Consider the following 23,228-nt stretch of genomic DNA (forward strand, 5'->3'; position numbering starts at 1 on the left):
AAAGATCAGACCCAGCCCATTCTTCAGGTTGACACTGTTCTACGTTTGGAAATTCGGGAGGGGAAAAAAAGAGAAAGCTATTTTGCAGCTAAGTGTCCTCCTACTGAAAACGATGAAATTGGGAGACTGAGTGTTCCAGGAATTTGTTGAACTTGAAATGATTTTCTTATTTTTTTTTTGTCTTCAGCCCAACTTTAATGCCTAGGGAAGAAGCTGTACAGGGCAGCGTTAATCTGTGTTAGAATAGAAGCCAAATGGCCCCTTTGCCCCTTTCCCAACCCCACGAAAAGCATTCCAACCAGTGGTTGAAAAATGCTGTTTTAATTTTCCACTGTAATGGAAAACATCTCACAGGAAACAGATGCCTGTTGCAAAAAACATTTTTTGGGGGTCACTGTGACAATACCACCTTCCCGTGCACCCTTATTCATTGCTGACTGTGCTCTTGTTTCCCTTTAAGGTCTGGCGCACTTGATGATGGGCGACCAAGGTATGGGCTCTGCTCCTTTTCCACTCTGCTTTCATTGTTCCTTTATTTCATTTTGGTTTGTTTCCTTTTTTCTTCTGTAGCTGCTTCAAAATCCATCATGGCAAATGATGGCCAAATGCTTGCGAGCTTTCTTGGGCTGCAAATAAGCACACGATCGCAGTCACATTATTTTTTTTCTTTTTGTTGTTGTTGTGTGTATATTTATATACATAATATGAATAGTGCTACGTAGAAACTGCTTTTGGTTTTTGTTTTGTTTTTAATTTGCTCCTCAAATCTTTTGATTTCCTTCTCTCTCCTTTTTTTCAACTGTCTCCCTTACCCTACTTGCAATATAATAACTGTCAGCAAAAAAAAGAGAAAAGAGTGAAGATCTGATTGGGAAATGGCTGTGTGTTTTAGGCACAACAAAGAGCAAAGGGAGCCGTACTCCCAAGATAGATTGCGAAAGAGAAGAGTCTTGAGTTTGAACCTAGCAAGAGAGTCCTGCTTTGCATTAATGCATGACTGTTTTGAAAATGCGGAAAGCACTCGCTCCTGGCTTCTGGAATGCTCAGAATACAGTTTTGCAACATGATGAAATAAGTGGTGTTTCCCCATCACCGTGTACAAACCCCGCTCCCTTTAAAGTCAGTGTTCATGTTACTTCTGTGTCACTCGTTTGAAAATGAAGCATGGGTTACTTCTGTGTTCTCCTGCATGGACATGAAGGTTGCAAAGCAGCCATTCTTAAAATGCGACACCAATTGCATTTCCATTTGTCTTCAAACACTTGTTTCATGCCTTGTCTCTTTTCATGTTCTTGAATTGTGACAGCATTTACATTTACACACACATGACTCTTACTGTTGTTTCTCTTCTTTGTTCTCTCTCTTTTTTGTCTGGCAATGCTTTCTTCATGGAACCATTTCATCAAATCCATAGGTAAAAGTAAAGGTATTACATGACTTCCTTCCTTCTTTAAAGTTTTGTTTGAATGTCATCTATATATACTTTCAATGTATGTCTGAGTGATGCAAACATGTGTATTTAGTGTTGGTGCACTGTGGTGATGGGAGGTAGGTATGTTTTTTACTGTGAAACACTGCATCAGACTCAAGGTAAGGGGTTGCAAGTAGGAAAGATAGGCAAATGGATCCTCCGAATCAAAAATCGACCACTAAGCTGAAAATTGCTGCTCTTATTTTTAAAAGGAAATCTAAAGTAATTGCATATAAATAAAGTCATTGTAGTCCGTACCTGATGCTTACTAGCACCACCATTATACCAGGCAGTGTGTAGACCATAATAGGTGGCACATTCCTTTTCCGATCGGTTTATGATCTTAGTGTCATGCATGGGGGGGGGGGAAGAGTGAGGAAACCGGCAGGATTTTAGGCAAGGGTTAACTTGTCGTAGCTGACCGCTCTGAGGAGCGAAATCAGTTACATGGTCTTAGAAAGACTTTGCAGAAGAAATGCATTGTGTGGAGAGATTCAGAGGAGAAATTGGGTGGGGTGGGGGTCCCTATTGGTTAAAGGAGATTGCTGGAAGTGTTGGTGGGCAGCTCTTCCAGGATTAAGGGAGCAGCATGGAAGAAGGATCGGAGACAGGTGTTGGAGAAGGGGAGCTGAAGTCGAGTCACCTTCTGAGGTATGTATTCTCTTCTCAATGCCTGGCAAAATGTAAAACTGTCAAAGGCAGCTACGAGGATGATACCGCCAGATAGTGACCGAGTGGACAATATTGCTCCAGGCCCAACTACAGTGATGTGTAAGTCCGAGTGCAACTGGTTTTCTGCTACAGAAGCCGGTGAGATTTCCTTCCTAAGCTATTATCTTCGTTTTTATCAACACCCTTTAAAATAAAACGGGGGAAAGAGATAGGAGAATTGGCAGAAGAGTGGGGAAATGCTTGCCTTTTATCCTTGTTTTGTTTACCTGTCTTGAGAGAGTGAATCAAACCTTGTATGATATCATTTGGGTAAGTTTGAAATTGAGTTAGTGTACTGTAATTGAAAGCAAAGTGGAGTCCTAGGCATAGTGAAGCCCATTTTGTCACTACTGATTTCAAAGAGAAAAATGAAACATAGGGTTGGTTTTTTTCCTTCTTGTGGAAATCAACACGCTTATCTTTAGGTTAAAATGCCAAGGTGTGTAATATGCCTAATTATTCTTTTTTCCTGGAGGAATATTGTTTTAGCAAAATAATTGCACTGGATTAATAGCAGGATGAGCATGGAATGTCCACCCCCATAAGAACACCACACACTAAATTTCACCGAATGTGTTATAAACCACCAATAAAACCCTTTTCATTCTGTTATAATTGTGGGTAGGTTTATTCTTTCATTTCCCTTCATTATCTGGATTCTGCTGTACAGTGAATTCTAGACAACTCTGCCCCCCAACCCCCCCCCCCAAAAAGAATAGTGGCTATTATATGGCTTTTGAAATTTTTGTTTTATTTTAGTGTCTTGAAATGAAAAGTTAAAAAAGTAGCCCTATAGCCTATTGAGTCTGTGTTATGGTAGGCTTAGAATACATGAAAAGTAATGATAGAGTTCTTGAGATTTAAACGTCATCGTTGTAGGACCTGTTGTGGAGTGGCAAAAGGGTAGAAAACTAATTGCATCTAGACAGTTGCAACTGGGTTGCCAATTTTTAGGCACGTGGGCACATTTTGGATTTTTGAGCCAGTACCATGGACAGTTCCCTATCCCTATTCACTGTTTTCTCTCCCCAAGGACAGCCCCTCTCAGAGTTGGTCAAAGTTGGGTCCAGTAGAATTAAACTAAGCAGGGGATAAGCACATAGAGCTGGAAAGAGAAGTGGAAAGAACATCACTCTTCCAACTTCCTCCTTCAACTCTATATCCTTTTCAAGGGAGGAAAAAGGTAAATGCCCCCACCACATCATGACTGGGGGAGGGGGAGTGAGTAATAATGTGTGTTTGTGTTCTCAGATGCTGTAATGGTGTGTGTTTGTGTTGGTGCCAGGGGGCAGTTCCAATGCACCCATGGTATCACGTTGCCAACCCCTGCCTTAAAGATGACCTTCCAAATCACAATTAAATTGTCACGTTTTCTGCTTCATGTGTAGTTAAAAAAACCAAGCAAAAACCAAGAAGCCTTTAGACATATTTGTATCCCCTTTCAAGCTTAACGGGGATTGTGCCTGAATGTTCATCTACTGACAATATAATATTCAATTCTGTAATATTTGCCTATTGACAGTATGTCATATGCAACAGGCCTTGTGAAAGCTTAATGAATTTTCTCTGAGGAAAGCAAAGAAGAAAAGGATTGTGCCTTGATGTCTAGTTAGACTAATTATCCGAAACCCATATTTACAGGAAATGTCAGGTTAAGAGCTACATGGAGAATTGCTCCCATTTCATGTCAAATGAGGATATGAGCCGTGATCCAGCTAAAATAGTCCAACCACATCATTTTCAGTTTGACTGGGTTATTTTTCTGACATTTTGCTCTCTTGCTTACATTCATTCCTTTGATGTGAGAGCAGTGAGATGTGCGATTTGGAGTATTATTGATAATTTATATTGCATGCAAATTATTGCTGTGAATGGAAGGAAAAATGGGAATTGAAAATTTGCTCTGTTCATGACACTGCAATATCAGGCAGTATATAGTACTGCATGGAAAATGGATGCATGGTATGTGGCAGCTTTTCTTATATTTTATTTAAATCAACCAGCACTGGCCAACACAGCTGGTTCTCAAATTCTCAATATTTATTTGGTGGTTCTCAAATTCTTAATATTTATTTGGTGGGCTTGAGTACATTTTTACCTTCTCGCACTGCAGTCCAGTGCACACTTACCTGGAAGTAAGCCCCATTGAACCTAGTGGAACTTATTCCTGAGTAAACATTCATAGGATTGTGTTCTTATTATACTATTATCCTTGGTTGAAAACTTTCTGCTGCAATGCTTTAACCCCCGCCCAAAATACTCCAGTATACACATATAAATTTCTCTTTCCCTCTCTCTTATCACTTGGTTAATCCATATCTCATAAATCTCCACTCAGTGTTTTAGCTGTCTCTGCTGAAAAGCACTGTCTTAGCTGATACTTGGTGATGCGAAAGTTGTATCTGTGGTGACTCATCTTCTGCTGGGTCATTCACACACATGCGGGCTATTTCTTCATTGTGCACTCAATCAATATACATGTGTGAAATGACCTTTAGAAAGATTTATGGAAGAAGGCAAAGCCATGATCAAATTTTCTGCAATCCCAGATTATACCTTGCAGCGTATCCGACATTCATGTTTACTATATTAGTATAGCAGTTTAAAATAATGAATTGCTAGGGGTATGCATTTGTTTCAAAAACAAATGCAAAATGAAACAAGGGCATATCCATTCATTTTTAATCTATTTCTATGTGAAATAAATCCTTTTCTTTAGTTTCTCCCATTTGTTTATTAAGGTGGGGGATTTCTGAAACTTACAAAGGGGCACAACATTGCTTTGCATTGCATTTATATAAGGTTACATCTAGGGAACTTTTTTTTGGGAGGGGGATTCTTGGGGTGTTCTGAAAGTGTGAAGGCATGAATACTTCTCTGCCTGAAGCACTAAACACTGGGATGCTTAGAGAATGGGAAACCTATTTAATTGTGTATTACACAGGGACCCTTCCCCCAATATATCTGAAACCTGGCATGTCTGAGAGCTTAAGGGCACCGTGCAACATTGGCACAAGTCATGGCATTTGGGTGGAAAACTCCAAAAGTGCAGACATCAGAATACAGGCTGGGTCTTCATTGCAATAAATGTAGAAGCTAAATGAATGAGATTTTTAAAAATAAGAATAATGAGACTCACTGAAAAAAAATGAAACATATGAGGCAATAATAGACCAGAAAACAAAACAAATGGGGCTGCCAGAAAGTAATTGAAAAATGGCATGAAAAATTTCCAAGCACCCCTTTTGCTATGAATGATGCAACTGCAGTGGCAGCAAAGCATTTTGCTACGTGCTTGCATTGCATTGCATTGGTATAGTGTGTTTGCAGGCCCCAATTCATACAGCAGTGCAGTGTGCTTTGGGATTAGGCTGCTAGTGACACTTGCATCTCTGGGTAAACTGGGAGATAACTCCCTCCCCAGCTGTACTTACCCCTTCCTCTCAGCCCTACTGTGTACCTTCCCCCACCCAAGTGTTTTTCCCCAGGTGGGATGTGTCATTCAACTGTGACAGTGCCTCTCTAGCTGTTCCTGGATGGAGAGATGCATAGGAGGGTGTCTTGACTTCTGCATGGCCTGTTGCAAAAAAGGAATGCGGCAGAGTTACTGCCTGCCCACCCACCCCCTGCCCCAATTTGCCTCTGGCTTTAACCTTGCCTGACATATGGCCCTTTGAAAGTTCCCCTTAACGGAGTGCCAGCTCTCAGTCTGAAAAAGGTTCCTCACTGCTGTTCTGTAGCCTTAATGCGCAGGCGTGACTTAACAATCTGACCAAGCGGTGTCTTGTGAACCAGCGTGCAGTGGTGGAGCTTCATGCTCTGGCATCAGGGGCGGAGAGCAGGCGGGGGCGGGGCTGGTGTGCATCCTGGGGGTGTGGCATGGTGCCCGTAGGGGCGTGGCACCCAGCAGGGGGACAGCTGTGAGGGCACCCCGCCGGGATCGTGCTGCCGGGGGCGGTGCGCTCCCGGCGCACGCCTCTTCCTCCGCCAGTCCCAGTGTGGAGCTTCTACCATAACTAAGCAGGAAGGCTAGAATTTTAGAAGGCTGCCGCTGAGAGGCATTATCAGGACATATAAGTCCTGATAATGAAAAGCGGGTGCTTTTCATGCGAGGAGAAAGTGTTTGCAAAAAGTGCTGTCTCATTTCAAAAGCAGCTTTACTTTGCACCCTTTCTGGAGCCACCTTGTCATGGCGTTTCCTCCCCTGTGTTTCCCAATCTCTTTGACAAAGTCCCATGTGGGCCTAAAGCCTGTATGTTAGGTACATTAGGTATACCTTCAGGTATACTGGCCTCGGCCCTGTATGCCTGAAGTAGCGTCTCCACCCCCATCGTTCTGCCCAGACACTGAGGTCCAGCTCTGAGGGCCTTCTGGCAGTTCCCTCACTGCAAGAAGCCAAGTTACAGGGAACCAGGCAGAGGGCCTTCTCAGTAGTGGCACCCTCCCTGTGGAATGCCCTGCCATCAGATGTTAAGGAAATAAACAACTATCTGACTTTTAGAAGACACCTGGAAGCAGTTTTTAATGTTTAATCTTTTATCGTGTTTTTAGTATTCTGTTGGGAGCTGCCCAGATGGACGGGGTATAAATAATAATAATAATGATGATGATGATGATGATATTTTTATTTTTATTTAATTAGTTTCTTTAACAAAATTTATATACTGCTTGATCAGATTAAAACTTCTAAGCTGTTTACAGGAAATATTAACATTGTCCATGAAAAAAAATTAAAACAGGGATCATTAAAACGACCAGTGAAAGTAATTAAAGCACGTTAACATCTATCTGTTGTGATAGGTGTCAGGGTACTGACAACTTCCCCTTCCCACATAGAAGCTAGAATGCAAACATGGGGAGTCCTTTTGCCTGAGCTGCTTGAGGTTTGATGTAAGAATTCCTGTTGTCACACCAGTTCAGCCACTTGCTGTCATAGACTTTGCTGCCAAGAGCATGATACAGCAGAGATATCACACTTCTGTGTAATGTACAAGGCAAAGCAGATCTCTCTCTCTTTCTTTGAATATGTAATGATAATTTCTTCAAATGTCTTTTAAAAAAATATCATATGACATTATGAAACAGGAGGGCTCGCATATTATTTCAGTAATCTTATGCATAAGGATTGATTGACCTTCAAAAGTTATGCTGTGTTAATTTCCTGTATGAATGCATGGTAACGGAATTAATGAAATTAAAGGAAGGATTATTAAAATTTGATGTAAAGGGCATATGCTGGCACGATGAAACATCCTCTCCATAACATCAGTGTGGGAACCAAACCCCACACTTTGATATCACTTAATGCTTTTACACCAGTGGTTCCCAAACTTTTCCGGGCCACTACCCTCTTTGCTCTATAAACTCGTCTCCAGTTCCCACTACCCTATAAAAAGCATTATTCAGAATAAACGTTTGTATGACCCACTGAGGAAAATAATAGCAGGATTTTTTTTTAAAAAAGAAGCAATTTATTGAACTTTTAAATTAAAACTATTTAGTTTTATTCAACAACATTGATGAGTTTGATTCAGTGATTCCAGCTTTTCAAAGTCCGATAGTCATTTAAACCCCCAGCACCCTCCCCTGCCACCCCCTTGCCTCTTAGCACCCCCACTAGGTAACCCCCCAGTGACCCACATGTCCAGCCTTCTTTAGGAACCACTGCTTTACAGTAATGTTAGTTCTGTCCCTCTGTGGCAAAGGACCATAACTGGAGTGAAAAGGAGAATGGAAAACATTTTCTCTGGTTTTCTACAACACAAAAAAACTTTATTTATTAAGTACTATGCACTATCATTGAACCACGTTGCCAAGTGCTCTTGCTATATTGTTTTAGATGCCTGCTGAAAACTAATAAAAATAAAAATCAGCAAGCCTACTCGGACATAATATAAATTATTGTTGTTGTTGTCGTTTAGTCATTTAGTCATGTCCGACTTTTCGTGACCCCATGGACCAGAGCACGCCAGGCACTCCTGTCTTCCACTGCCTCCCGCAGTTTGGTCAAACTCATTCTGGTAGCTTTGAGAACGCTATCCAACCATCTCATCCTCTGTCGTCCTGTTCTCCTTGTGCTCTCCATCTTTCCCAACATCAGGGTCTTTTCCAGGGAGTCTTCTCTTCTCATGAGGTGGCCAAAGTATTGGAGTCTCAGCTTCAGGATCTGTCCTTCCAGTGAGCACTGAGGGCTGATTTCCTTAAGAATGGAGAGGTTTGATCTTCTTGCAGTCCATGGGACTCTCAAGAGTCTCCTCCAGCACCAGAATTCAAAAGCAATAATATAAATTGGATTATGTATATTTTGGTATCTTGCTCGTCTGATAATTCATTATGTGTGTGATTATGTGGTCTGTATTCCCCCCTAAAAACAAACAAACAAACAAACAAATATAAATAAATAAATATTATCATCCAAAGATCGGGACTGTCATGGAGGTCAACACCCTTTCCCAACAGATTTATGGGAGGCAGTGGAGATCTTGAACCACTGCCTGAGACCGGTGATCAATTATTTGTTGGCAAAGAAACTTAGGCTTAATCCAGACAGCGTATTAGTTCGTTTGGTCATCAGGAGAAGTGATTATGGAGCGGGCTGTTTTGGATTAGTTTCATGCTCATTAAAAGGTCCTGGGGCTCTTTATTTTGTGGGTGAAGGGAGGGAAATTCTTATGCCTTAAAATATTTATATCCTGTCTTTTTGCCTCTCCAATGGCTCACAATATCACATGAAACAATCCATTACTGTCTGTAAAACACACACACACACACACACACACACGATGAATAAATACTATATCCAGGCAGAATCATGAAATTATAGAGTTGTAAGGGACCCTGAGAATTGTCTAGTCCAGCCCCCTGCAATGCAGGAATATGTAGTTGTCCGCTACAAAGATCAAACTTGCAACCTTGGCGTTTTCAGCACCATGCTCTAATTTCAAAACAAACTCAGAAGTTCTAGCAGTGGTGTAGGTTTCCCTACAAATCCATACAGAATCTCTGGACCAGGCTTTAGAAACCGCTGTCTCAAAGTGTTCATAGCCCTAGCCTGGTGTAGGAAATATTATTTAGCAAATAATGGTGGATTTTTTGAGGTGATGCATTTAGGGGAGTTTAGTAAGAGTGCAGTCCTATGCAAAAGTAAGCCCCATTACGTTTGCTGGGGCGTAACCTCAGATAAGTTTGTATAGAATTGCACTGAAGAACTTAGGCTCAGAATTAGCCTAAATAAAAACAAGTTATTTAGCATTTTTCTCAGCTCTTCTGCTACCTGCTGCCCTCGCCCTCAGAAACCCAGCAAGTCTCTGTGTCATCACCATCCATAAAGAATCTTTATATATATATTTTTGGGAATACACCAAGTCTTTTATTTAAAAAAAAGTCCTAGAAGACTTTTGGAAGTCATCCAGTTCTACTAACCCTTCTGACTTCCTACCTCAGAATTACCAAGTCTAGGAGCCTCCTGCCCAGGGACATAAATCATTTTAGCACGTGTGTCATCTCTGCTGTTCGCTCAGAATGAGAATAAGATTTGCTTTTTAAAAAATTCACATTTCCAGCATGAGAGATACAGAAGAGGCAAGGTGATATCTTCTATGGCACAAATGACTACTGGTTAAAAAGAGCATGCAGGCATTCAGCTACTCACAATCCTATCCAGTGAGCCAGGATCTCACCTTGCCTGTTTTCATGGAATTCCACCTCTGTGATCCATATTGCATCATCAACTTCTGTTATTAATTATTACAATAAATGACACCAACAAAAATCAGCACACAATATCAGTTTGTAAGGAAAGGAGGCACAGAAGACAAGAGTTGAAAGGTGTCCAAACAACCACTTTGAGAACCTTACATTTGTATTCTAGCCTTTATCCAAGAAGCTCAAGGACATTTGAAGATTCCACCCCATCCCAATTACTGTTAGGTAATAGGTTACAGCAGGAGTAGAGGAACACTCCACTCTCCATTCAGAGACGCAAGAGGCAAAGTTCAAGGGTTCATTCCAACCAACCAAAAATTGTGTGAGGTGTAAAGACTGGGCTGTGTGTGTGGCCTGGGGACAGTCTGGGGAAATTTCCAGGGCAAGCAGGGGAGAAGCTGGATGTGGCTCCCCCACCCCCACCCCGCGATCTTCATGGCTGAGAGGATTTGAACTGGTTCTCCCCAGTCTTCGTTCAGTGCTCTACTGTCAAGGGCGCTCCCCAACCAAAGGAATGTGCATGGCAGGTAGTTAAGTATTTACAGTGGTACCTCGGGTTGCATACACTTCAGGTTACATACGCTTCAGGTTACAGTCTCCGCTAACCCAGAAATAGTGCTTCAGGTTAAGAACTTTGCTTCAGGATGAGAACAGAAATTGTGCTCCGCCAGTGCGGCAGCAGCAGGAGGCCCCATTAGCTAAAGTGGTGCTTCAGGTTAAGAACAGTTTCAGGGTAAGTACAGACCTCCGGAACGAATTAAGTACTTAACCCGAGGTACCACTGTATTGTCAAAGATAACACAGTCGCTTCTGTACATCTGGATATCCATATACAGTCATACCTCGGGTTACGAACGCTGAGGGTTGCACGTTTTTGGGCTGCAAACTGCGCTGAACCTGGAAGTACTGGAACTGGTTACTTCCAGGTTTCGGTGCTTGCACATGCGCAGAAGCGCAAAATGACGTGCGCAGACGCGACGCTTCAGGCTGTGAACACTGCGGGTTGCGAACATGCCTCCCGCATGGATCACGTTCGCAACCCGAGGTATGACTGTATACTAATCTAACTACTAGGCAGCTATTCCCAAGTCCACACTCCATGGAACAGTTGCACCACTCCCTCTCCACTGGTATCTTTCACTGACAGGCTGCATGCACCCCTTTTCAATTCCATCCTGGTTCTGGGAGACAGTGCTGCATGAGAAGAACTTGGCCCTTCACTTGCCTGACTTGCCTCTTCCTCCTCTTCTTCTGACCCACCCTGTGCTCCACCCTTCAGCTCTGAAGCTTCCCCTGCCTGTGACTCTTTCCTCCTGGCTGGTACAAATCTCCACAAACCACTGTCCCCCTCTCCTGAGTCAGACTCCAGCCCCTCTTCCCCCAGTGCACACTCATCAGCATCCCATCAGTCTTTGACATCTAATTACCATATTAAAAATTATTCCTGTACTATAATTGTAACTCACTCTATGTGGGGCTGCCCTTGAGACTGGTCTTAACCTTTAAAGCCCTATATGGCCTAGGACCCTCGTACCTACAGGACCGCCTCTCCTGGCATATCCCACGGTGGACCTTAGGGTCTTCAAACAAAAACATCTTGGAGGTCCTGGGCCACAGGGAGGTTAGACTGGCCTCAACCAGAGCCAGGGCTTTTTTGGCTGTGGCCCCGATCTGGTGGAATGCTCTGTCAGAAGAGACTAAGGCCCTGAGGGACTTGACAGCTTTCGTCAGGGCCTGCAAAGCAGAGCTGTTCCACCAGGCATTTGGCCAAGGCACAGTCTGACCACCTCCTTTGGTAATCCTCAAAGAACGCTAGCCCAATGGTTGCCATTAATTTGATTCTGAATTGATTTTAGAATGAATTGATTTTAGAATGTATTTCAATTAATTGAATGTGATTTTATGTAAACTGTGTTACTTTTACTGTTGATAGCAGCTCTGAACCTGGCTTCGGCTGGGGAGGGTGGGATATAAATAAATTATTATTATTATTATTATTATTATTATTATTATTATTATTATTATTATTTATTCTAAACATTATCTTCTAAATCAGTGGTTCCCAATTGGTGGTCCTTGGACCCCAGGGGGGCTAGGTAACCCACCCAGGGAGTCTGTGGCACCATTCACATAACAAAAACTGCCATACAGATATCTAAATTGTCAAAAGTAGGGGGTTCATGGCTTGGCCTTTGGAAAACAGGGAGTCTGCAGGACTTGACTTATTGGGAACCACCGTTCTAGATGGTTTACATGAAAATTGCATCTGCTATACAAGGCAGCTCCTATTATAAAAAAGGGGACACACAAGATAGCAATATTGTTTGAGTCTTAATTGTTTGTTCGTATTCACTGCTTGTTCGGTATTTACTGTTCGAGATTCAGCCCCAATATGCCTCTTGCGGTGATACAGGGATGAGGAAGTTCAAGAACCCTCCCCAGGCCATTCACCCCTCACTGATCATGTTCTGTGTCCTCCTTGAGTAGTCTCTGGAGCAAACAGGGCATGACTACAGTGGTCTTAAAGAATGTGCACATCCGGACTATATGGGGTGGGAGACTTTATCTCTTCTTCTTCATTGGACTTCAGCACATAACCTCGTTTCAGTAGGTGCCTACCTGTTTGACATTACTGTGAAAATAAACACGGGTGCAGGCACATGAGAACTCTGATTGTCTGAGTCCACTCAAATATGCTTTCAGCCTTCCCGCTAAATGTAATTCAGCCAAAGATATAGAAAGGAAGGTCTTCTTGTCCAACCCAGCTGTCTCTTTCCTCATGAAGTGTGGCATATAAAATCCTCGCACCTATCTATGTCAAACTACGTAATTACCCACCGTGAGACACAAAGAAAAGCCCTGAACATTTGTACCTAGCTGTAATTCTCCTGAGACCAAAAAAACTGGAAAACAGGCCAGAGAGAGATCTAAAAATATATTTCCTAATACTCTTACCAGCTAAAGGAGATAGTAAGGAGCTCCTTCCATTTCCTGAATAATAATAATAATAATAATAATGATGATGATGATGATGATGATGATTACAGGTAGTTTCACAGAAATATGATTGTGTTACCATAATAGAACATCCTGTTGTTTATGCATAGGTTAGAATGCCATGGGGAAAGTACATAGAGAACCATATGGGGCACATTGGTCACTAGAGTTCTGGAGCCAATGTTCTGACTGGTAAATTCATGGAGGATTTCTGGCTACTAACCATGGTGGTTTTATTCTGTCTCCACTGTCAGAAGTGGTGTGCTGGAGATCACAAGTGGGCAGAGTGCTGCTTCACTCAGGTCCTCCTTGTAGCGTTCCCCATTGACATTTGGTTGGCCACTTTGAGAAAAGGATGCTGAACTCTATGGGCCTTTCGTTTGATGCAACAGGGCTCTTTCTCATATAAACCCCCTGCACTCAGCAGCTAACCTTTCCCACAGCAGATAAGGGGAAATGAGGCTGAGGTTTCCTAAGTTACAAGAAAGGAGATTCTGATTAATCATCAGAAATAACTTTCTGATGGAAAATGCTGTTTGGCAGTGGAACCAACTCCCTCGGGAGGTGGTGGACTCTCCTTCCTTGGAGGTTTTCCAGTAGAGGCTGGATGGCCATCTGTCTTGGATGCTTTAGCTGAGATTTTGCATTTTGGAGGGTTGGAATGGATGGTCCTCTGGGCCCCTTCCAACTCTACAACTCTTATTATTCTTCAGAAGGTCAAGCTACACATTGCATTTCAGGTGCCCCCCCCATCACCCATCAACAAGCAGCATCCTTGGCAATAAATGTATTGCATTGGAGAAAGGACAGAAGGGGTGCTGCCTTTCTCCACTTCCAAATGCTTTCCCTTTGAAATTTCCGTTCCCAAATGACTTTGATGTCCCTCAATGTTCTGGAGCTGTGTTCACTTCACCAACGTGGGTCTGGAATCATGGAGGTATAAAAGCAGCTGTGTGTGTGTGTGTGTGTGTGTGTGTGTGTGTGTGTGTGTGGTATTTTCAGGTGGAAATAGGTCGCCTGAGGAAGGTTCTGCCCTCCTTCTCCTATGTGATTACACTTCAGGGTGATTCAGCCAAACATAAACAGTGTTTGCCTAAAAGTCTCTGCAATTAAGTTTGATGGAACTTCTCTTTGGATAGTGTCAGTGTGCTATCAATAAAGGCCCTCTGCCAGTATGTTAAGATCTGCTTGGTAGGCTCTTCTCCCAGACTCTGAGCTTATTATAACTCTGATATTATTATTATTATTATTATTATTATTATTATTATTATTATTATTATTATTATCACATTTTAAAAGGGCATAGGATGTCAATCAAATCATCCAAAGGCCTGATTAAAAAGGAATGTTTCTGCCTGGTGCCTAAAGGTGTGTAGTGAAGGTGCCAGGTGAACTTCCCTGGGGAGACCATTCCACAGATGGGGAGCCATTGCAGAAAAGGCCCGTTCTCATGTTGCCACCTTCTGGACCTCTCAAGGAGGACGCACACAAAGAAGGGCCTAAGAAGATGATCTCAGGATCCGAGTAGGTTCATATGGAAAGAGGCAGTCCTTGAGGTATTGCAGTCCTGAGCTGTTTAAGGCTTTATAGGTCAAAACCAGCACTTTGAATTGGACCCAGAAACCAATTGGTAGCCAATGCAGTCAGACCAGGATTGGTGTAATATGCTCAAACCGTCTTCCTCTGGTTAGCAACCTGGCCACTGAATTCTGCACCAGCTGAAGTTTCCAAGCTGCCTTCAGAGGCAGCCCTACATATAACACACTGCAGCAATCTAGCCTTGAAGTTACCAGAGCATAGACAACAGTGGTTAGGCTACACCTGTCCAGATAAGGGCATATCCAAAGCTGGTGGAAGGCACTCTTGGCCACTGAGGGCACCTGAGCCTCGAGCGACAGCTAAAGATCCAGGAGTACCTCCAAGCTATGAACCCGCTCCTCCAGAGGAAATGTAACCCCATCAATAGCAGGTGATCTCCACCCTATCTGATCTAGGGAACCACTCACTAACAGTGCCTCAGTCTTATCTAGGCCAGGTGAATAGAGACAAGAGCAGTTCCCTCAGGCTCTCAGCAGGGTGGTCCTTACATAGTAAACATGGTCCCTTAATATATGAGATTTGTGTTTCCTGGCTGGAAAACAGCTGTTTAGGAAGTAGATGGTGTACTCAGTCTTGTCTTCCAAGTTTGGGCTTGTCAGGAATTAATACACAGGATTCTGCACCAGCTGAAGTTTCCATAGTAGTACTGCAATATCATGCCCACAAGCCACATTGTATATTGAAGGAATGGGGATTAGGCTTGCTCTAGTGGTGATTGGCAGAGGTCACCTGTTTTCACTAGAAAAAATCCACGTAGGTGTTGCCTTACTTCAATGCTGGTCAGCCATGCTGGGCTAAAAGAAACCATTTACATACCTCTTCGTTTATTTCCTTTGAGCAGATAGAAATGGCACGTGCCCAATTTCTCCCTACCTCCCCCGCCTCCGCTGCCCAATTTGCAGGTCATCTTTCAGTTCTTCCTGCAGCACTTACTAAATTAACATCTGACACATTTTGACGGGGACAGGTGATAAACACACGTACCTGGCAGACTTCACTTCCTCACAGTTCATCAGCATCTTTCCCACTCCTATCTTCCAGCAGCAGAAGGATGCTTCATAAGAAGGGCTCTGCTTTTCAATCAGAAGATTGCAGCTTAAGCATTCTGAACCTTGACACCATGTACGTACCTTCTAGTCTTTCTTTGGCGATCACTCATGACCAAGCAAGATTGTCTTCCATGAACACAAATCTTAATGGTGTGTCCGTAAGTGACTGTGGAGGCCAATTCTGGATCCACACTCCCTTCCACTGTGGGGACGTAGGTACATGCAGTTGAACACTACCCTCTATATTTCTTTCCACTCTGACAAAAGATATCGAAGACAATTTTTAAGGGGATCCCGAAGAAGAGACTATCATTGCCTGTCAACCCTACCTTTACCTCCTCAACAAGGCACTGCCAACCACTTTTCCCCACAGCTGTTCCTGCACAGCAGGAATGCGAGAATTTGATTCAAAAAGCCTAATCTTATGGCGCCAGTTGCACATTTTTTGGTGATGAAAATGTAGTGAATGTGTTGCAGGAGCTGTTATGGCCACGATTTTCTCCTAGAAAAGAAGTGATACCCGTGATAGTCATAACTGAAAAATCATGTGAAGATGCATGAAGGAAACTACAGTTAGGATAAGAAAAATGTGCTTCAAAGCTTTTCAAATAACCAGTGCCTATTAGCCACGGCTATGTGGATCCTATGCTCTTTGCAGTGGGCAGTATTTGGACAATAGAATTATAGAAATGTGGAGTTGGACGGGACCCTGAGGGACATCTAATCCAACCCCCTGCAGTGCAGGAATCAACTAAAGGATCCATGACAGATGGCCTTCCAACCTTTGCTTCAAAACCTCCAAGGAAGGAGAATCCACAAACTTCCAAGGGAGTCTTTTCCAACGTCAAACAGCTCTTACCGTCAGAAAGTTCTTCCTGATGTTTATTCAGAATCTCCTTTCTTGTAACTTGAAGTATCGTGACATGTCTTGTGCAGGTATGGATGCATCTTTCTGGGTTTCTGTGGCCAGTTTGCGTATGTTCATTCATAAACCCTTTCTTTATACCTGAAGGGGATTCTCCACCCCCATTGTTCAGCCCAGACACTGAGGTCCAGCTCTGAGGGCCTTCTGGCGGTTCCCTCACTGCCAGAAGTGAAATTACAGGGAACCAGGCAGAGGGGCTTCTTGGTAGTGGTGCCTGCCCTGTGGAATGCCCTCCCATCAGATGTCAAAGAAATAAACAACTATTCGACTTTTAGAAGACATCTGAAGTCAGCCCTGTTTAGGGAAGTTTTAAATATTTAATGTCTTATCGTGTTTTTAATATTCTGTTGGGAGCCGCCCAGGTTAGCTAGGTTTCCCCAGCCAGATGGGCAGGGCATAAATAAGAAATTATTATTATATTATTATTTAAATCTGCATTTTTGTTGGGGGGGGGCAATCCATGTAAAAGTGCATTATTTTCAGCACCTTTCCCCGCAAAGTTCACATCTGTGCATGCATTTTACCTAGAATGCACTTATTGTATACATTTATCATGGAATACACATTGATGAAATACATCACGGTACTTATTGTGGTGTGAGGGCTACATGACAATGTTCAGATAAATGGGGAAAATAAAGGACAAGTTGCTTTCTGCCCATGCATTTGTCCAGGAACTGCAAATTGGGTCACTTCTCTTAAAACTGCAGAATTGAGTAAGATCTCCAAGCAACCCTAGTCTTGAGGTAGTTTTCATTACTATGCAAGTCAGAGTTGCTCTGGGGAGCCTCATTGTGTTTGTGTGTGTGTGTGTGTGTGTGCGCACATAAAACTGAGCGAATGTGATGTGGGTAAATACAAGTGCCTGTATTATCTCAGCTTTCATATCAAAGCATTTGGCATTACAGTAGTAGCAAAGGGCAGCAGTGATATTTATGAAAGAACATTCGTTTCTCGTTCAAGTCTTGCTATGTGCCTGACACAGTTCTGAATGTTCCTGTTAGTCATATGTTACCCAAAGATCATTTGCTGTTCTCCTGCGTATATTCTCTCAACACCTAAGACTGGGTTGTAGCGGAATCCTGTCCTTCCCCCTGGAGCTTTGAATTGATCAGCAAACTCCTTTCCTTGCTATATGGGACGCGTGTTCTGCTGGTATGATAAATGACATGTCCCAGGGTGTTTGTCAGCTTTTTTTTTTTTTACCAAGTGTGAATGATTTTCAGTGATTTTCTTTTTCTGCAGATACTTCAAATTGAATTAGAACTCCAGAGGGAAAATATCTTATTCTGCCATTAATTTACAGATATATAATCTCTTAAGGACTGAAGGTGTCTCCCTCACCTTTTCTTTCTCTGCTCTCCCTACCTGAAAAAGTCATGCTAAAATGTGTCTACATTCTCATGAAGACTTTTTAAAAACACATTGTGTATGTGTCTGTGTGCATGAAATCTTTCATGATTTGTTCCATTCACACCATGCAGTTGGGAACATCCTACAACCATCTGTGCCATTATGAACAGCACATTCAATACATGCTTGCTGTAAGATGCTGCAGGCTGTGTTGAGAACCAGGATGTTCAGATCTCGAGTCTGCCTTTAATTTAGTAGGGCTATCGTGATGACCTCCTTAAGGAGCTGTTGCAAAAGTCAATGTACCGTAAGCACTTACTGTTAAGTAGGCAGAACTGAAAAATACTCACCTTGTTTTGAAGATTTTCAGTTCATTAAAACACACATGAAAACACACTTTTTATTGCACTTCCTTGTTCTGAATATATTCACACAATTCTTAGTATTGTTCTTGGAGAAAGCTACACTTGACAAATTCCTCTTCTTGGACATCTTGTTTTCTCTGCAGTAAGCTTTTAGTTTGTATGTAGGAGCACTCAGTTATATGAATCCTGAATCCGTCCTCAGAAACAGGTTTACCATGATATTATTGCTGTTTGTAAGAACTAAAAGTTGTATCCAATACTAGTTTTGTTCTGAGTAAACCCGATGAAATTAATGGCCATGACTATCCTGGGTCCATTAATTTCCGTGGGTCTACTCTGAGCAGTTGGAGACAGTCGTAAGCTTTAAAGTTTCTTGCTCCATACTACCTATAAATCAACTGTTGTCTTTTCTATCCTAAAAAAAAGCTTCTCTTGATCATTTTGATTTATTGATTTGTCTCCTCTGCTGTCTTTATTTATATGTGTGTCTTGAATGCCTTGTCCTTTCTCAGTGTCTGGTATTTCTTCCTTCAAATTCCTCTTTTTATCTCCTCCGATTCGTTTGCTGGTCACATCAGTCTATTGGAACTGCTTTCTTTCTTCACAACCTGATTTTTCTGTTTTATTTCTTTGGGATCTTTGTGGGTTTTTTTCCACACTATTGATATTTTCCCTCTTCCCACCTAAAGTTCTCACAGTCTTTTTGTGGCTTGGTTATCTTGGTCATCATTCATTCTATTCTTATCATCATTTAATCACCAATAAGTTTATTGTTCTAGCCGAAAGCCATGACAACTTCATAACAGTTTGCTGAACTACAAACCACAATAAAAACAATAAGGGATAAGAATTATTACCATTCCAATACTTACTTTTCCTTTCAAAAATCCTGTTAATTCCCCCCTCCTTCTTTCTGTTGGCATTCCAAAGTCTTCTCTTCTGGGATCCCTTTTCAATTTATTTATTTAATCTGGCCTCACTTATTTATTAACATGAATTTTGTTGGGTTGTGAGTCGTTTTGGGTTGCCTTGGGCAAGATAAAGTGGTTGACAAATTTAATAAATAAAAATAAAATAAATAAAATAAAATATTTTCCAATGTTATGTTGATGTCCCGTTTTCTTTCTACCCCATATTTGTCTTCATCCTCTTCAGTTAATACCACTCCCAGTTTACAGCTGTCTTTTCCAAGATGTACCCTTAAAAAAAAAAACAACCCACCCACCTGAAATGAACTTTTGATTTTTCCTGAGAGTTCTGCTTAGGTTCCCTCCTTTTCTCTGCCTTTTTTGCTTCTGTATTTATTTAATTTTTGGCACTTCATAATTATAAAGGTTTTTTAAAAAGAAAAAGAAAAACCTTTTCATCCTTTTATTTCTTCCACTGCTAAATCTTGTTATTTCTACTTTTAAAACTTCTCTAGGATGAATTCTTTTCATTTGATTGCTATCACAAGAACACTGTTCAATTCTCTTATGTTGTCTAGACTTGATTGTTGTAGTACTCTTCTATCTGGCCTGATGTCTCATCCACAGACAATTCCCTCTATTTTAAATTCTGCACCTCCACATTTCTGCTCTTCTTTCTGATTCACATGGGCTTCTATTTCCACCAAAGATTCAATTTATACTCTACCTTATACATATCTTCATATTCCCACTTCTTTTTACTGTATCTTTCTTGTCCCTCTCCTTTGCATTATTGCAGAGCTCAACTTATTGCCAAACTCAAATCCAATTGGTCACCTCTTTTTTTGCATCTGCTATTCCTTCCAAAAAGCTGTGCTTTCTGATAGTAAACCATTAGTTTGGGTTTTTAAAAAGTATTTGAAAAAAGAGTTATTTATCAACATGTTTAGTTGCATACCCTCCAACATTTCTCCTATGAAAACAGGGACGTCCCATTCCATAATGATAATTTTACTATTTATATCCCACACATCTTACTGGGTTGCCCCAGCCACTCTGGGCAGCTTCCAACATATATAAAAACATATATAAAAACTTCCCTGTTCAAGATTGCCCTCAGATGGCTCTGGGGTCAGACAATTCCACACCCTCCAACATTTCTCCAATGAAAAATCAGGGTCGTCCCTGGAAAATAGGGACATTTGGAGGGTCCGTAGTTGATTCAGCTCCATTATTATTCCTATTTTTGTCCCTTCTTTCTCTCTTCTTTTGTCATAAGAACAGCCATTCTGGATCAAGCCAAACACCTAACTATCCTAGCATCCTGTTTCCAGTAATGGCCAACCAGGTGCCTATGGGAAGAAGACTCAACCAGGACATGAGTGCTTCTGCCTGTAGTTCCCAGCAAACAGCAGTGGCTGGTGCTCATTGGGACTAGGAGGGAGAGAGGATCACAGTTTGTGGAGCCAGAACCAATGAAAGGCAAAGCCCCCCCCTTGCCTGGTTGTAAGAAGGCCAGCAAATAGAGGTCTCTGAGGCAGTGCCCAAGTTGCCCCAGTGGATCAGCCTTCACTGTCAGCAAATGATATTCAAAGACATACTGCCACTGAAGCTACAGGTAATACAGAGTCATCATGGTGTCTCTTATTTTGGAGGGGAAATGCAAATCGTTTTCCCTCTATGGGTTTTTTGGGGGGAGGGGAGGGGAAGAAGCAGGCCATCTCAATAGTCTAATTCCATCACTCCAGCCCTGCTCCCAGAGCTAAAACTCAGAGGAGAATGACAACTCATGTGCTTAGTTCAATGACTCACCCCACAAAATGATTAAAAGGTAGACCTATCTGTCAAATTGAAAGACCCCCCCTCCATCTCCCCACCCTTCCCCCTCTGCTCTACATGCAAGCAAACCATTCTGAAAATCCTATCCTTTAGAAAATTACATATCAGTTTCACTGGTACCCGTAAATCTCCCGGTAATATGTATTGTCACTTTTGGTGAGGTAGAAACAGCTACAGAAATAATAGAGAAGGCTTCTCATATTCAAAAGAACATAAAAAGAACCTGCTGGATGAGGCCAATGGCCCATGTAGTCCAGGATCTTCTTCTCACTGTGGCTAGCAAGGTTCCTTTGGGCAACATGCAAACAGGATCTGAGAAAAAGAGCTTGTCCCCTCCTGTGGTGAAACAATGTTCAATTTCTCCACCCACCCGCCCCTAATCTCTCTTCTAGACATGTTCTGCTCTTACACTTCCTTTGCTTATAAAACTAAAGAGCCAGTGTGGTGTAGTGGTTAAGAGCGGTAGACTCGTAATCTGTTGAACCAGGTTCGCTTCCCCACTTCTCCACATGCAGCTGCTGGTTGACCTAGGGCCAGTCACACTTCTCTGAAGTCTCTCAGCCTCACTCACCTCACAGAGTGTTTGTTGTGGGGGAGGAAAGGAAAGGAGAATGTTAGCCGCTTTGAGACTCACTCGGGTAGTGATAAAGCGGGATATCAAATTCAAACTCTTCTTCTTCTTCTAAATGCCTGGATTAACAGATTATTGATTTTGTCATAGTGGGCAACATCCACTATGGATGTTTTCTGTGTAAATCCCACTGACACAAATGGCAGCTGCACAAGATCTCCATTGCACTTCCACAGCCCCCGTTCTCTGCCTTCCTTTTTGTGTCCAAATAAACTGTGGGTAGTAGAGTGTAATAAAATTATCACACTCTTTTTGAAAGATGTGTGCCTCACAGACTTTCAAATTGTTATTTGACACATGTATAAAAGCATTAGGAGTAATTTCTTCATCAAAGTTAATGCACAGATATTAAATAGTTTAATTGTCCCACACATATGATTATGCAAATTTAAACTGCCCTGTTGTGTTGCATGTATTTTTTGAGTCGGATCCAGATGGAGATGAAATTACCTCTCTGGCTCCATTTGGAAAATTACTTTTATCAAAAGATGCTTATTCACTAATAAAGGCTGTGACTGGGGATCTAGGTTTATGGTACTTTCTATCCTTCCCACATCATTTTGAGAGAAACCCCTCTATTAGATAAAAAGGGTGTTGCGAGAGGAGAAGGAATGATGATTTAATTGCCTGAGACTTCCCAACCACAGTTAATATCAGCACATTTTGCAGGTTCTCAGATTGTGATTAAGGACCCTGTGTGCTACATCTTAGCTTCTGTTCAGACAAAGTCAATGCATGAAAGTCAGTAGTAGGGGCAGTGAGACCATATATTTTTTATTATTTTTGTATGTTTTTAGAATCATTCCTGGACTTCTTCCCACAGGGAGCACTGGGTAACTCACAGCAAATTCCACTCTCCACCCCTCCCTTCATCCCCCCCTAAAATATTTGTGGGGGGCCCCCTCCCAAGTTTATGGGAATTGCCATTCAAATTCTGTGTGCCATGCCATGTGGTCGATTATACAGACAGGACTTACCTGGGGCTCCCCAATATTTTATTCAAGTTGGCACCTCTGTGAAAACAGCAATCACTAACACAGATTAAAACTGAATTCCATTAAGTGTTCAAGAGGTCAACTGCTCCCTCCCATAATACATCTTACCATGGTGGTTTTTTTGTTTTTGTATGCAGTCATTTATGACCGCAGCTGGTGGGCCCCAAAGGAAGCATGAGTTTTCCTTTTTAAATTCTTTATTTCTTTGAATTATTCTAAGTGCAAGACAGGTAACGTAAATAATAGGCATAATTAATAATAATAAAATTGATTCAAATCAGCAGCAGTAGCCCAAACAGTAGTTACATTAAACACTAGAGAATTGTTGGTTTTTAAAAATATCTTTAAAGGACCTGCAAGCATAGAGGCATGACCCTAGAACAGACTTTCTCAACATCCCTGATTACTGGTCCTGCTAGCTAGGGATCATGGGAGTTGTAGGCCAAAAATATCTGGAGGGCCGAGGTTGAGGAAGCCTGCCCTAGAACATGACAGCTTGCTAAAAGAAATAAATCAGTGGGTTTGAGATTCCAAAGGGAAACATTATGGGATGTTCCTATTGGTAGTGTGTCAAATCCAATGGAGATGCTCCTGATGCAATGTTTGATTTAGCCGCCTCTGAATTATAGATCCATATTACATTTCTTTTATGGGCAGATTCAAGTCCAACAGCATCAGCAC

General features: G+C 42.0%; 1 protein-coding gene across 29 annotated transcripts in view; it reads left to right on the top strand.

Moving 5' to 3' along the window:
- The window catches only part of NRXN1 (neurexin 1), a 981,700-nt gene that overhangs the window by 127,284 nt on the left and 831,188 nt on the right, over positions 1 to 23,228 (top strand). For 23 of the 29 annotated variants that reach the window (XM_081903670.1, XM_081903681.1, XM_081903676.1 and 20 more), the window contains one exon: positions 461 to 490. The exons of the other annotated variants lie outside the window; for them this stretch is intronic. In XM_081903670.1, coding sequence (XP_081759796.1) covers positions 461 to 490 — 30 coding nt within the window. The remainder of the gene's footprint in view (positions 1 to 460; positions 491 to 23,228) is intronic. 29 annotated transcript variants of the gene reach the window in all.

Source organism: Podarcis melisellensis (assembly GCF_964234715.1).
Source record: "Podarcis melisellensis genome assembly, chromosome: 3".
Taxonomy (NCBI): Eukaryota; Metazoa; Chordata; class Lepidosauria; order Squamata; family Lacertidae; genus Podarcis; species Podarcis melisellensis.